The sequence below is a fragment of the Contarinia nasturtii genome, unplaced genomic scaffold (assembly GCF_009176525.2).
Source record: "Contarinia nasturtii isolate CC-2019 unplaced genomic scaffold, AAFC_CNas_1.1 Cnas_scaffold_129, whole genome shotgun sequence".
Classification (NCBI taxonomy): Eukaryota; Metazoa; Arthropoda; class Insecta; order Diptera; family Cecidomyiidae; genus Contarinia; species Contarinia nasturtii.
Genome location: NW_022197486.1, coordinates 9213973 through 9229831, shown reverse-complemented (window position 1 = coordinate 9229831; position 15859 = coordinate 9213973). Strand labels below are relative to the sequence as shown.

The window sequence follows — 15859 nt, the reverse complement described above, 5'->3', positions numbered from 1 at the left end:
CCTCACGCGGATATATGTCTATTGTGCTATGTTTTGGTGTGCAGAGATCTATACATTCACGATATGCAAACGATGCACAGACCTCGGTCAATTGACAAAGTAAATACAACAAAAAAATAGTGTATAAGAAAACGGCACGGTCGAACGACGAACGAACAAGCACCAGACCTAATGAAAATAAACGGATCGCACGTGTGTGGTTCGATCAATTGCAAATATTCCGAAAAAATGCTGTTGTTGCTTTGAACTCTACTCCTTCTACCTATATGCTGTGTATGCACGAATTTATTCATTTATTTTTTTTATTTAGAATAAAATACATTGAACCATTCTGAATGCTGAAATGAACAAACACTCTAAGTGAAGCAAAGATTTATGGTTGATTTTGAATTTGTTTTTTTTTCTTCTCTTGCTCATTCAAATCGTTAAAATTCCATTCGATTTCAATGAATATTAAAGTTTATAGATTTTAATCTGTGTTTAATGTGACAGAATCAGCAATTAACGGTTACTTAACAACCAAAAATATGTCACCAACAGATTTAAAGTAAATAGTTAAACAACAAGAATATTCAGTTTTATTAAATTTTATTTGCTATTTCGATTCTCTTGCTTAGATTCCTTTTTATTCTTCTTCAATAAAATTGATCTTTTTGTCATTTTGCTTTACAATTCAGGTAAAAATTCTTATGAAAGTCATATAAAAAGAAAGTCATTGAATTTCGTTTAAACTTAAAAGAATGTTGCTGCTTAGACTGATGTGATGTGTGTATTTTGTGTGCTTAATCTATGAATTCGGTGGAAGATTACCCGAATTGTAAAATTGTTATTTTAATCGGCAAACCAATCATTATTATTTGTCTATTTAATAATATTTACAATTTTGGTTCTTTAACAGAATCTTAGAATCGTTTGTCAGAAAAATGAATTTTTTTTTGCAGAAAAAAAAATAAATTTGTCTATTGCCAATGCCGTTGATCTATTAGATGTTCAACTGTATTCTAAAGGCATTTTGCTGAATATATTCCATATTGAACTCTGGATTTTATTTTGCTTTTCTCAATTTTGAGCCGCAATTAAAAAAACAATTTTTTGTGCTTTGGCTATGCCAAGTACACAAACAATGCCCTATATTTCAGGTGGCACTAAAAAACGTACGTGAACCAAAACCCCATATTATTAATACTAGTATGTATAACATAAACGCACAAAAAATAATCACAAACCATAAAAACGTGATTTATTACCAATAAAGTATTGGAAAAGGTGTGAATTCGTAAAAAAAAGTCCGTGCTTAATGTGATTTGATAACCGAATGGCTCATTTGCTCGGACATAGTTTCTGAAGTTGAAGGTAGTGCCGGTAAGCGATGAAAAAAATTGCGAGGGGTAATGAAAATGTGTAAGAATTCACCAAATATTTTCAAAAATCCTGACAAATAAAAAAAAATTCAGCTCCTTGTTATGTTGCACTGCCACCAGATTATTCATTTCATTACAATGTATACGTGACCATTGAACCTTGGTACTTAATTTGTCATGAAAAAGAATCAGCCTGCGCTTGTGCTATGACTTGGAAAAATGATTCGGTAACAAGACATGGTCCTTGTATTTTCAACAATAAATCTTTATAAAATATCAATTGTGTGAACAAAAGAATTGTGATCAAATGCAATTCTTGTGATAGTAAATCCAATGAAATCAACAGACATCGTACGCGAATCACTCTTTCTCTCTCACGATTGCGCACCAATTTAAATTCCAATTTTTCACCATCGCAGCGCTTAAGTTAAATGTAAAAAATATAAATCGTACTTGCTGTAATTGCATTGAAAATAAAAAAATAAAACGAAATTATAGTATAGTAAGTCTTTTGTTTCATTCCAGAACAATCTTTATGAATTTCTTTAATTATTGCTTTTCCATTCTAATCCGTTTACAAGCTAGTGTCGTTGCAATTTCTGTAAGATATTTACATGATTAGACCATTCATTTGCATTTTCTTTCGTTCAAATGTCTACTTTGTCATCATCATCATTCTTCGTGTTTTAATTACTTCATTCACTTTACATTACTGCAATATGTTTGATTCGTTCATTTTTAATTTGTAAAAAGAATGATAAATCAAATGAAATTCGTTTTTGTATATTTAAATGAATAATTTGATTTGCCAATAAATATATTTATAAGAAGCTTGATATAGATAGTTTTGCTTTTTGTTTATGAAATTAATATAAAAAAATAACAATCTTTTTTTTGTTTTCTTAATGTGTGCAGGCCATTTAGCTGAAAAAAAATTGTTAAAATCAGTAAAATTTGTATTAATGTTAAATGTTTCAATAGAAATACATTGATTGATTGCTTAGTGTTTTGTGTTAAGCGCATTTAGTCTGTGTGGCCACCAAATGTTTGAATAAGCATGAACATTTTGCGATATAAAAAAATGCATAATTAAAATAAACAGATTTATCGAAGTCATTCAACAATTCGTTCGGTACTTGTGTGTGCTTTTGCTTTGTTATGTAATTTCCGTTTTTGTTTTGTTTTTTTTTTTTTTTTTTTGTACAATTTTTGAATAGGCCAAAAATATTGTATGTGTATTTGTTCGTTAGTGCTTCAGCAAAATGTGTTGCTCATTTGTTAACTTTACTTTAGGCTAAAATAAATTGCTTTTCAATTCAAAATAAACGACGTCAAATGAAAACGAAAATTAGGCCAATTTGAATATAAAGAAAGTGAGTGATGAACCTCATGGGGTTTCGTTTGGAGATCGATCCTAGGTGAAATTTTGTTAAAATGTTGTGGTTCATTGTACAATCTAAATGAACTTGATGCACTTTTTGTTTCATCGTTTCGCATCGTCATTGTCGCGGCAAATATATAAACTGGAAATTGGAAATTCCATTCATTTTCCATTCATCGTTTACAATTAGAACAAATGAAATATAAAAAAAAATAATTAATGGCATTAGGTATGAGATACAAACTGGTTTGATTGTGTGTTGTGGTTACTTGTTTTTGTTTTTCACATACATTTAGAGAATTCAAGAATTTAGAATAGAGATTTCCTTTCGCATTAAACTTATGATTAAAGGTTGTTCTGTTTTGTTTGTGGCATAAAAACTAGTACAATAATATATATACACAATAAATTTGTTATTTGTTTTATAATTTGTATACGATGCATTTGATGATAATTTAAATGTTAAATAATTTGTTTTGTTTGTTTTTCTTTTAAATCCATTCTTATCTCTTCGTTTATTCATTTTTTATATTTATTTTCTTAAATTGTCATTCATATCGTTCTGAGTATTTTTGCAAATGTTTTTTGTTGTTGTTGTTGAAGAAATAAATTACATAATATCTATGTATACAATAAAATATTTTTCAAAATGATCAAAGTGATTTTTTGTTTGCGTTTGTTGTCAGCAATAATTAAAAAACCGACCTCAATCCATATAATCAATGCATGTGTGTGTGTGTTTGTGTGATTTCTTTTTTTCTTTTTACTAAGTGTTACATTGAAAATTAGATAATCGAATCTAATTGTCTTGCTTGATGCAAAATTTTCTTTTGATGTCCTACCAACGTGATGCCCATATCGGAGAGTTGTTGTGCAGTCAATCGTGATATCTGTTTGAAAAATTGAAATTAGTGTGCTGAATGCGACAAAAATATGATATGCCATGTCAATGTTTACCTGTTGAGCTGTAACTAGATTGGCCTCTTTGAAATGTTGTGAGTATCGTGTCATTTTGATGCAATCCAACCAATGATCGGCATTTATGAAAACGACCCGTTCTTTAGCATCAACAATGCCTGCCATGCTTCCACCTAAGCCCATTGTACTTGCATTACCTAAACCTAATGTGCCAATATTGATGCACGTTTGTGTATCATTATCGGGTGAATTTCTCACTTGCAACAATGTCATTGGTTGCCGTGCCAAATTGTCCAATGTTGTCACAATGCTAGAGAAGGTCGGACGATGCGTTCGCTGCTTTTGCCAACAATCCAACATCAATTGATACAAAGCTTCAGGACAGTCCATTGGCGCTGGCAAACGATATCCCTTTTCAATGCTCTTGATTACATCCTGATTTGACCAATTCCAATATGGTCGTTCACCATATGACATCACCTCCCATAGAACAACACCGTACGACCAAACATCCGATGCTGATGTAAACTTACGGAATGCAATCGCTTCCGGTGCGGTCCAACGAACTGGAATTTTACCACCCTGTGAAAGTAATAAACAATATTTCAACCATTTCAAATGTAAACGAACTCATTTAAATCATTGCAAATCAACTTACGCGTGTTGTATATGCATCGCTTGCATTTTCGATTTCACGTGACAATCCAAAATCGGCAATTTTGCATACAAGCTGCACATTGACCAGCACATTTCTAGCCGCTAAATCACGGTGTACATAGTTCATATCACTTAAATATGACATGCCGCTTGCAATACCACGAAGCATGCCAATTAGTTGCAGCGTTTGGAATTTTCCATCATTTGCCTGTGACGAATGAATTTAAATAAAAAAAAATAAAAAAAGATTATTACTTTTACAGAGATGTTTGAGATTTTTCAGGAAATTTACCCGCAAGAATGTATCCAAGCTGCCATTTTCCATGTATTCTGTAATGATCATGACTGGATTTGATCGAGTTACAACACCTTGTAAGTAAATCACGTTCGGATGATCAAACTGGCCCATTATCGATGCCTCGGTGAGAAAATCGCAACGCGCCTTTTCGGACGAACCCGGTTTCAATGTTTTAATTGCAACATCAATATCCTGAACGAAGTTCGGTGGGATTTTTAGACGACCACGACAAACATCGCCAAATTCACCGCCCCCTTATTATTTGAAATTCAAAATGAAAATGATTTAAAATTTCATTTTGGCTCACGGTGAAAATATATTCAATTTTTTGACAATTTCACTTTGCCGTACAAATGCGACGAAAAATCGAATTACAAACTTACCAATGATTGCTTCGATGGTGATGTAACTGGCGTCGATTTCACGTGCAAATTCTCGTATCGCTTGATTTGGATCTTCATAGGTGTGTGGATCGACATAAGATCGGCTCGTGCCAAACAATGGAGTAGTCACTGGAAAATTTCGACGTTGACGATAATAGCCATCATAGCCTTTATTTTATTCGGTTTATGTTTGGATTTTTTTTATTTAAATTTCAACACACCATGCGCGTGCACATTTACCATTAAATTACAAATTTTTGTATGTGTGTGTGTGTTTTTTTTTTGTTCAAAACATTTGAAAATCAATACGCAAAAAAATCCATATTGAAATTACATGCACACGCGATTCACGAATATTAACAATATTCAATTTGAAGCAAATACCAAAGTCAGAGAAAAGTCAATTGTTACGTAATAGAGAAGAATAAAAGCACACAAAAATCACAATGAAATTATTTCCAAAAAAAATTCGTTATTAAATTTGCACACATGAGTTACAGTAGAGAAAACCAAAGCAAAAAGTTATTATTACGGCAAGCAATTGATTGTGTTTGCAATTTGAATGTTCAGTTTTATATTATGCAAATAGTAGCGCGACGTGAGCGCATTTGAATTCAGTTTTTTTTTGTTTCGTTTTCGATTCCAAACAGTTTTTTGTTGTTTATTTCGGTTAATATTTTTTTTTTGTACCAAACACATTTTTTTAAGCATTTTTGTTAATTGAAAAAGAGATTTTTGATGAGCAAACAGGCATAGACACACATGAAATGAAAGAGAAAGAAAAACAAAGAACAGACACATGAAAATACAATAAAAATGATCAAATGTTACTTCAATTACTATACACAGAGAGAGAGAGTTAGAGAAAAAAATGCATTAGCTATTAAATGAATTGGCAGTTTCAAAGCAAGCAGCTTAAAAAATGCGAGAAGCGATTGTTTTCTTTTTTCAATTTCAACAAACAAATGTTTCATTCTATAACTATAAAATAAATGACAATCTTTACCATTATTTTGAATTGTTTTCACAATAGGCGTTGTGTCCATTGCGTGAACTAGAAATTGAAATAAAATAAAACACATAACACAAATAAATAAAACAAAATAATAACAAAACACAGCACATAGACAAGACAAATTTTAAATGTTTCATGATTTTTTGTTCGTCCATCGATCTAAGAGGTAACAAAAAACATTCAATCATGAAGGAGTTAAAAACACACATGCTTGAGAAAAAACGTGCAGAAATATAGAAAAAAAAATATACAAAGCATGCACTGAAAATCAAAACACCTATTTACATGCACAAATGGGAAACACACACATATACATAATCTAACACACAAGAGATAAACCCCACAAATTATTTTAGGATTCCTATTAAAAAATGAATTTGTTAGGTTTCCTTATAAAATCGCAATATTTTAACAGGAATCCTAATAAATTGGCGCGCTTAAACGTCAAAGCCAACCTCACTGTGTTGAAACAAAACATGTTTTATTATTTAAAGGTTTCCTAATAAAATGTTGCCATATTATAAGGAAACCTTACAAATTAATATTTTAATAGGAATCCTAAAATGATTTGTCAGGTTTATTTTTTGTGTGAAATTAAATCTCATTTGAGAACGATCTACATTTTTTAGCAAAAATTGATATTGTTGTTTTTAAATAGGGAAATCACACCAAAAATGTTTCGAGGAGACTTACTATATGTAACTACGAGTCCTGAATGCATGTGACCAAAATAAGAAAAAAAAGATAGAGAAAGAGATATTTCAATGTTTTTGCTTCAATTTTTTAAGAAAAATTTACTAATCAATGTGAATTCTATTTCGATTATAGTTCAAATTTAAAATTTTGTTGTTTGAATAGATTATTCTAATATTATAGATCAACGTGTGGGAGAAATGTGGGACTGCATTACCGACTTATTGTTCAATGAGGCATTTTTCTAGGTAACATTTGGGAATTAGTTTCAAACCGAATATCTTGGTGAAGTATTAAAGTGAAATTTTGATTTTTTTTTTTTCAATTAAATACAACTATTCCAGAACTAAATTCGAATGAAAGTGAATTCTACTGTATTGTATACTGCGAATTACGGATCCACTATGTTCTAGATTTTCTTTGAAAGTAAGAGCATTTTTCTCACTAATTTGTCACTTTTTTTTTCATTAGAAATATACAGTCTTTTGAAAATATTAATTCCATCGTTTAATTCAAGGAGTGAGTAGGTTCTTTACTTGACTTGAGATGTGAAAGAGGGAAGTATGATTCGTTTGTTTGATTTTATGGTTGCCATTTTAATGGCACGGGATTGTTAGTTTTTGCACACCAAATTAAGAGTGTTTGTAAGCTCCAACAAAAAATAAAAATTAAAATCTCAATCAATTTAAGTGAAATATTTAAAAAGATCAAGTCAAACCTCTTTCTAATATCAAGTCAAACAAACTTACACACCTCTCGGACTGAGCGATAGAATGGTTCAATGTTTTTTTTATCGCAAATAAATTTCGATTTATTACATATAAAAATATTCATACCTTCGTTGCTGGCATAGTCCATTGGCAGTGGCAAATGGTTATTTGTCTTTTTATCGAGTTCATCTTGACTTTTGGAGCGCAGGAACCACACACTTGCAACGATTACTATAAATCATAGACATTTTTTTTCTCTCGTTAAAATCCATTCGAAATTTTTTGAAGTCAGCTATTGATGAGAGTACTTACCTAAGACTAGAATGCACACAAACGCAACTGTACCTCCAGCCAATATTCTCATTTGCATTGAATCATCGTAAACTGTAAGAAAAAAACATGAATTTAGACGATTTTCATTCAATAAATAAATGTCTAGTATGAAATTTATGGTTTTTTTTCTTTCTTTCAATAATTACCGGGACTGACGCCTTGATGAGTTTGTCCATAGATGATATTACTATATTGGCCGAAACCATTTGCCGTTTTACAACGTACTTGAAAACCATATTCAGTATTTTCTTGTAAATTATCGATGTGTGCCCGTTGCTCGTGTGTGCTGAGTGTTGTTTTATTAGCGGCATCAAGTTCCATTTTTGGGAACCATCGAACTTCATACGATTCAATGGGAGCTTCGCTCGGATTGTCCCATGCCAATTCGACTTCATGGCTTGTAATCGATACAATACGTATATTGAAAACCATACTCAATATGGCCGATTCGGTGGTAAATGTAATTTCCGTAAATTCGGTTGGTGGATCATTGATTGAGGTTCCAGTGCCCGCATTATTTGCATATACATTTGAATTATGACTCGGTGAATCGGTGATATTTGCATCAATATTACCATCGATATCTGTATAAATTGGATATGAAATGCTATTCAATGCATGAATTTGAATGGTATATGTGGTGACCGGATCTAAATTGTTGATTGTTAATTTTGTATCGTTGAATGTTTCGGTGGCCGGAATGAATACCACATTTGAATTGCATGCGGGACATTTCACTTTGAAGACAATGTCACTTCGATATTTTGAATCGTACAGTTCATTTGTTGGTCGTTGTGGTGCATTCCATGATAAAATTGCGCTTGTTTGATCCATAAATAAAAGTGTCAAATTGGTTGGTTTGGTTGGTGGACGGTAGCATGGCATATTGAGGCTATCGCGTGGATGACGATAATACCCATCAACACACGCACAATATGAATTACCACTTTTTGTCGCCTTCGAATTCAATGGACATGCTGTGCATTTTGTCACCTCACTTGAACGGAATGTTCCAACCGGACAAACTGAAATTGATTAAATTTTAAGTAGAAATAATCGACATAAAAATAAAAATGGGAATTGATCGTTGAACTGATTAGTACCTGTGCATGTTTGCTTTTCGTAATCTGGTTCGAAACCGACTTTACACTTGCATCCGCTTGTTAATATCGTCCATTTGCCATCACCTTTGCATAAGTACGTGGGTGGTTCACTTGATTCGGCATTCTTTACACAGACACCGGTTTGTTTTTCGATAATTGTGATTTCACGACCCGTTGGCGTTTCATTGAAATGGGCGAAATTTTCTGTGATTGCCGGACACGTGATGTAATATACTTTAACGGCCAATACACTAATGCATGCGCCCTGATCGCGGAATGCAAAATAAACACCTTTTTTCGTCACTGCAATGCTCTTCACCTCTGTATTGATATCGACATCGGAATTTTGATTGAATCTTCCTTCGCCGGCCGCTATTCGTGCTATAAAGACAAATGACAGTTTTTTTTTTGTAAATGTTATGTCTATCGACAACATATGTTTTTCTTAAATTGGAAATTTACTTACCAATCAATTTATAACTTTCTGGTTGCCATGGTGGTGGCTCCCTTGTGGCCGCATCGAATTCGTAGAATAGCAAGCTAAATGTTTCTTTACACGATAGAGCGTTGCCAGGGAAGAGGGAACAGTCACGAATTGTAAACTGAATTTCAATGTATAAACGATTTGCCGACCCGCGATCAATGAATGGTGACCAAAGCCAATTATTCACATTATTATAAGCCACATCGCATACGACGTAACTTCGCCAATTGATACCCTTGCCAAAGTTTGTGAATGATTCTTCAACCCACTAACAATCAAAGAAAAAAAGATGGTTCAGTTCAGTACAAATTACGTAGGTTTAAAATGCAATTTTTTTCGAAATGCTGATACTTACGCCGGGCGTCTGAGCTTGCGGTCCATATGGATAACGAGTCCATTCAAGTGTGGCTTCTTTTGTTGTGTCCAACAAGACGACTGCAAAGAGAAAATGCAACAAACATTTAAAAAAATATTTATTTTGAAAACATAAAACAAACTATAAAATGAAACATTTTCATCATCGAGGCGATATAAGTACTGAATGGTGAAAACTTAACATCAAAAAAGAACTGTACTGACAACACACACAAAAAAAGAATAGAGTCGTTCATTAGTAAACAATGTGTTTTAATTTTTCTGATTCATACGATGATTCATTAACGAAAGCAAAAACAAATACTTTCATCGCCTGAATGACTCATGATTGGCACTTCATGTGGAAAACGTGTAACAAAAAGTGATAACTAGAACAGCAGAAGGATGACACTTACCTTGATCACAGTTGGTTTTGTCCAGCAAATAAATGATGAATATTACAAAAATCATATAAAATCGACTAATATGATTACAATGTTGAGTAAAACTAAATTTCTTGCTAAAATGCATCTGTGAAGAATTTGTGTGCTCTGAGTACTGTTCATGATAATAATGATGATTGTGATGTTGTCGATGGGATTCTATCGGTTGTTGCCATCGCTTCGAATGTGTTCGATGAATGTGATTTCGATTACTAGCTATGAATGGCGTTTCGATATTGGAATGTTCGATTTGTCGTTCCTGGTCATGTTTACTATTGAAAAATGGCAGCTTGGTTTGTTTTGGCGATTTGTATGTTTTATGTTCTGAACGCGAACATTTTTGGAGTCTTTCATTCAATAATGTCAGTCTTGAACCGTTTAATACACTGATTTTGTCCATGTTTTGCTTTGTCATAATATAGCCGGCGCACAACAAACAAAAAAAATAAAAAGTTTTGTCAGATAATCATGAGTGCTAAATTATGTCACCACGCAATTTCAATTAATAAAAAAAATACACAGCGATACATATAAATACAATTCGTTTTTTTTCTTCGATTATTTTACGTCGATTTGAAAACTGTTTCTTGTCATTTCGAGCACATTTTTGTCAATTGTAATTTCACCAAACGAAAACCAAGCTGTAAATCCATCTTCTTTTTTTTTACTTTTTTGTTTTAATTCTAAGCATGGAAGCAATTGTCCACAATACTTTTGTTTCTCTTCAATTTTAATTGTTTTGGGAATTTTCTTTTTAATTGATATCGCTGACTTGCATTTAATTAGTGGCAAGTTCTGGGTGCTTTTTTTGGTTGCCGTAGTTTTCGTCACACTTTATTAATTTATTGCCGTTGTTTTTGTTGCTTTTGATGTTGATGATGATGACGACGCACAATGGGTTCTTCTCATTTTGATGTCAATTCAATCGTTGACTTGGATGAGCTGTGGGAAGAAATGAGCATTAATACGATGAATCAAACGGTTCACCGTTTTGTTGTTGCCAAAAAAAAAAAAACAACATAAAACTCGCATGAAGGTCTTCATTTGTAGTTTCTTTTTTGGTTAAAACCGTTTCCGGTGCACCGGTTGATAATGTGGTCATTTTAAAGGGTCTAATTCGATGTCACACATCAAAAATAACAAATATATCCATCCACGATGTATGCGCTAAGAGAAAGAACGACTTCAACGCATATGCAAACGAAACCGTATAATTTGGTGAAATACACAAACAAACCGATGTGCTTGTTTGAGATGGAGAGAAAGAGCCACTCTCTTCTGACCGTGTGGCGACGGTGAATTGGCGAAAAATGAACACACAAATATGTGAACAAACGAAAGAAGAAAACAAATCAAAATTCAAAGCCGAAAAAAGAATATACAACTATGTTTGCCTAATAGCGATAGCGATTTTGCTCATGTTTATTAATTATGTGAACATGGTTGATTGATTGTTTACTGCTTTTTTTTACTCAACTTTATTTATGGTATTTTGTCAGCTAATCCGCTTATAAGTTTCGTTGTTAATAATCTGTATTTTTATTCGAAATGTCTTTTTTTTCTCAAATTTGTTTTGATTACATTTGGCTGTGATTAAACAATAATTCATTTTCAGTTTTTCAATTTCTCAAATTCTCTTCAAACAACGAGAACAATCTTAAATTGATGTAATATTTGTTAAAAGGATTACAATCATCATCTCTCTCACAATCTGTCCGTCTCTATTTGTGTTTGTTGTTCATTCAGTGAAATAATGATGTTGAGCTACGGCTTGGTAGAGAGAAGAAAAATAAAAACAAGAAATATTGTGACGAAACATTGTGATGAATGTATATGAAAAAAGACCGAAATGTTTTTAATGGTTTTTAATGGCCAAAAAAGGCACTCGAGAGAAAAGATAACTGAAAAAAAAGCCCCGTGAACGAATCAACGGAATCATCGAAAGATGAAAGGTGAAAGGAGAAAAGAGAACGAGAACAAGTCGCACAGTTTAAAAAGAATCGTGCATTTGTGATGAATTGAAAAAATCCAACACACGGCATACATATATGAGACGCGCTCACCGAGAAAAAGAAATAGCAACAAAAAGAATATGAGGAGCGACGAAGCACATTCACACAAGACACACACGGCAAACCTATGGAGGTGAAATTGCACCAATGGTAACACATTGACGAACAGAGTCAAAGAAACAAAAGAATATGTAGCAAAAGATACGAAAAAAGGAACTGGCAATGAAAGAAGTACATACAGAAAGAAAGAAGAAAAAACGAACGAAAGAAAGAAAGAAAGAATGAATAAAAAAAATGAAATCAAAAACAACGAGCGTGTACACAAAACTATGTATGACGATGACGGAGCCAAAGAAGAGCCTCATCGGATACCATCTCTCAATGTATAAAAAAAGACAGGCAAAAAAAATGTTAATTGAAAGTACGTCCAACTCCTGTCATTATTTTGGTTCGAAAAACTTTTGAATTTTTCGACCTTTTCATATGGAATTGCATGGAATGGAAACATTTTTGTTTCTAGCTACACCGAGATCCAATTATTAATTTCTGGGTGAAAAAGAAATTCACTTGGGCACACAACATACTGCGATGAACATACGGACTATTTCTTTCTTTCTCTTTCGCTCTCTCACTCTGTCCACGGAAAAGTGTCAACATGTTTTTTTTTTTTTTTTTTTTGAATTTGCTGCAAGTTTTCTGCAGGCAGTCTGCATTCACTTCGACGGCATGAAAGATTTCAGTCAACTTCGCACAAACTCAATCTTAGCGGATGGAAATTCATTCTCGGTTTGCATTTTTTATAGGAGCCATCCATTGAACAACACCATGAAGCAAACCATCAACACGCATACACATGCACATGCACATACGATTACACACATTTCATTTTGTACTGACAAAATGAACGAAAAACGACCGTCGAAAACAACAACAATAACATTTGACGACACACGACGATATACATATATGTGAGAGCAAGTCAAAGACACTGCGTTGTCGATGATGTTGATGATGGTGATGATGTTAATAGATATATAGTTTTTTTATTCGTCTCCCATATTATATCGATGAAGTATGATGATATAGATGAAATGGTCTATGAAATATATAGATATACGTAGTAATCTACATGATTAAAAGTTGGAATAAATCTCATTTATTCTCTTTGCACTTGGTTCATTGATTTTTTAGGGGTTCAGTTCTTGTTTGGTGAAAAAACTCTTTCAAAATTTATCGTCTTTCCGATTGACATTTATTTGTTGAAGTTTACACTTTCGGCCCGGAATGAGAATGAATATGAAGGCGGGTATTCACTGCAAAATGTACCAATAATAAAACAATATATATACTTTTTTTTAAATTATTTGAAACTATAAATCAACAAAATATCCACCATAATTTTCGAAAAATAAATTATCACACATCGAAAAATTTGTTGTAGATTTTCTAAAATCGGTCTCCTGATTTTGGAGACAAGATAGACCAGTAAAAGCACTCATACACATATATACACCAGAGGTATTTGCAAACGCTTCAAATCACTCAATCACACCATTGATGCAGCACAGTTAGACAGACTAATAATATAATGATTTATATATATATAAATGTACAAATTATTCCATTTTTCAAGAGAAAAATACTGAGCACCAAACATTTTTTATATTGAAAATCCATCAAATGAAGAGTTTTCCACTATTCACTATATGTTTTGTGTGTGTGTGTGTATTTTTTTGTATTTGGTTAGATGCACTTCTTGTGTTGTCGATGCCCGTTTTCTTTTGCCTCGATTATTTTATGTATACACACTCTTTATCTTCAGCTAAATGTATTTTATGAATACCAAAACCCAATAAAATCACCACAATATAAATTGTACAATAAAATTAAATGGAAATGAAAATGAAATACTTGAAAACTTGTCGATAATTTTTTTTTGATTATTTTGTTATAATAAATAATACTATGTGTATTCTTTAGCGTCCTTCCACATTGGATTGTGGGATTGAATCGCGTTTTGTTGCACACAACCACACACGATTTCAATATTTCGAACGAGAATCGGTGTAACTGAGACGCACGCAAAGTGAAAGAAAGAGAACACCAACAACAATGAATACGACGACAGCGACAACGGCAACCATCGTAGAATGAATACACAGACTGAAGATTCAGAGTCAAATCGTTTGGTTCACACGCACACACATACACACACACACAGACACAATTAACATACAGGAAAAAATATAAACCTGAAGAAAAGAAAGAAATGAAGAAAGAAACCACACACACCGAAATGGCAACTACTGGATGGTTGAAAAAAAAAACTTGTTCGTTCTTTTCTTCATAACACCACCATTTTCAAGGTTCTGAGTTAATCGATTGTTTGGTATGGTTTTATCTCTTGGTTTTGTCTCAGTGTATGTGTATGCGTCTGTTTGTGCATGTATGTGCGTTTATGTGTATATTCATTCGCATATTTTTGTGTGCGCGCACAGCCATTTGGCACTCGTGCATGTATTTGTGTATGCCTATGTCTATCTCTGTGCATGTGTATGACACAAAGTGAGTGTAAATGCAAGAACGTTTCTAATGAGATGATGCCTCACGCTGTGAATGTGAGTGTTGGTCATATGTGACGTTCGGAAAAAGACTTTCGAAATATTTTGTTATAAAGTTTGTGCATTTGGTCGGCACTCAAATAAGTTGAAATACGGTGATTGTATGCGTCTCAAAATTCATATATTCACACATATACATACGCGCGCGCTCATAAAATCCTGTGGCACTTCTCTACCAAGTGTGTAAAATGTTTCCAAATTGAAAGGTAAACCAATACGTATGAAATCTATTCGCGCAACCACACAACTGTACCAAAATGGTTAAGACAAACTCGATTTAAACACACTTTGTAGTACAATTGGTCTCGCTACTACCGTTGTTGTATTTGTTGCAAGCAAACAGCACATACGCACACATATAGCGATACTGTATATTTGGAAACCTGCGACCATTTGCATCCATCATTATTGTATATTCTGTTTGGTTTATTCTGGATCTCTTTTTTTTGGCGTTTGTTGTTTCGTTCGTTTGAGCTACCTTTTATCTTTGTTTGATGTCGCACTGCATATATCTCCCAAGTGTACTCTTCTTTCGGTTTTATACCATTGGATTATATCTACGATACGCATATATACCTATATGATGGCAACGGATTTTTATGTGAGAGAATGAACGAATAAACGGGCGGCTGTGTTATAAGAAGTACAAGTATGCATGCATGAAATGCATATAACATTACAAAGCACATCGAATCGAATCGAATCGGTGCTCCGGTTTTTCGGAGATTATACAAAGAACAAGAGAGAAGAAAAATGTTAAATGCCATTCCTGATGATTCGCTTTTTTCGTTTTTTTTTTATTTTAATCTCAATTTCTTTTGTTCCTTTTGTATTTTCTTTTTGTTTTGTTTTTACTTCGGCGCTAAAGTTGCTTTGGAAATGGCTAATTCTCTTAATTACTTTAATTTTTCTTCTTCGTTTTTTATTTTGGTTCAAGTCAGTATCGGGATTGGTTTCAATCAAATGTGTATTTGAATTGTAATTCATCTGCACCTATCTCGATCTGGACTGATTCCATTTCGGGCAATAATTTGGATAAAATTGTCATTAGGTTTAAACTGAATGTGCAGTAAAAAACTATGATTTTTTGCAT

The 15859-nt window shown here is 33.0% G+C and overlaps 1 protein-coding gene across 4 annotated transcripts; it reads right to left on the bottom strand.

Annotated features, from left to right (window-relative positions):
- Nucleotides 1-2524: 2524 nt before the first annotated feature.
- On the bottom strand, nucleotides 2525-14242 carry LOC116339485 (ephrin type-B receptor 1-B). 4 transcript variants are annotated; one of them, XM_031765384.1, is made up of 15 exons: nucleotides 14057-14242; nucleotides 10107-11075; nucleotides 9692-9771; nucleotides 9319-9604; nucleotides 8853-9233; nucleotides 7896-8774; nucleotides 7729-7800; nucleotides 7543-7647; nucleotides 6707-6724; nucleotides 6005-6052; nucleotides 4999-5166; nucleotides 4610-4869; nucleotides 4319-4525; nucleotides 3700-4242; nucleotides 2525-3632 (listed from the first exon to the last, which is right to left on the bottom strand). In XM_031765384.1, the coding sequence occupies exons 2-15, from the start codon at nucleotides 10546-10548 to the stop codon at nucleotides 3528-3530; spliced, it is 3594 nt and encodes a 1197-aa protein (XP_031621244.1). In that variant the 5' UTR covers nucleotides 10549-11075; nucleotides 14057-14242; the 3' UTR covers nucleotides 2525-3527. The 4 variants fall into 4 exon arrangements, with proteins under 4 accessions (XP_031621244.1, XP_031621253.1, XP_031621261.1 ...); XM_031765393.1 differs by lacking the exon at nucleotides 6707-6724 and having other exon boundaries at nucleotides 4999-5127; XM_031765401.1 differs by lacking the exons at nucleotides 6005-6052; nucleotides 6707-6724 and having other exon boundaries at nucleotides 14057-14241.
- Nucleotides 14243-15859: the final 1617 nt, after the last annotated feature.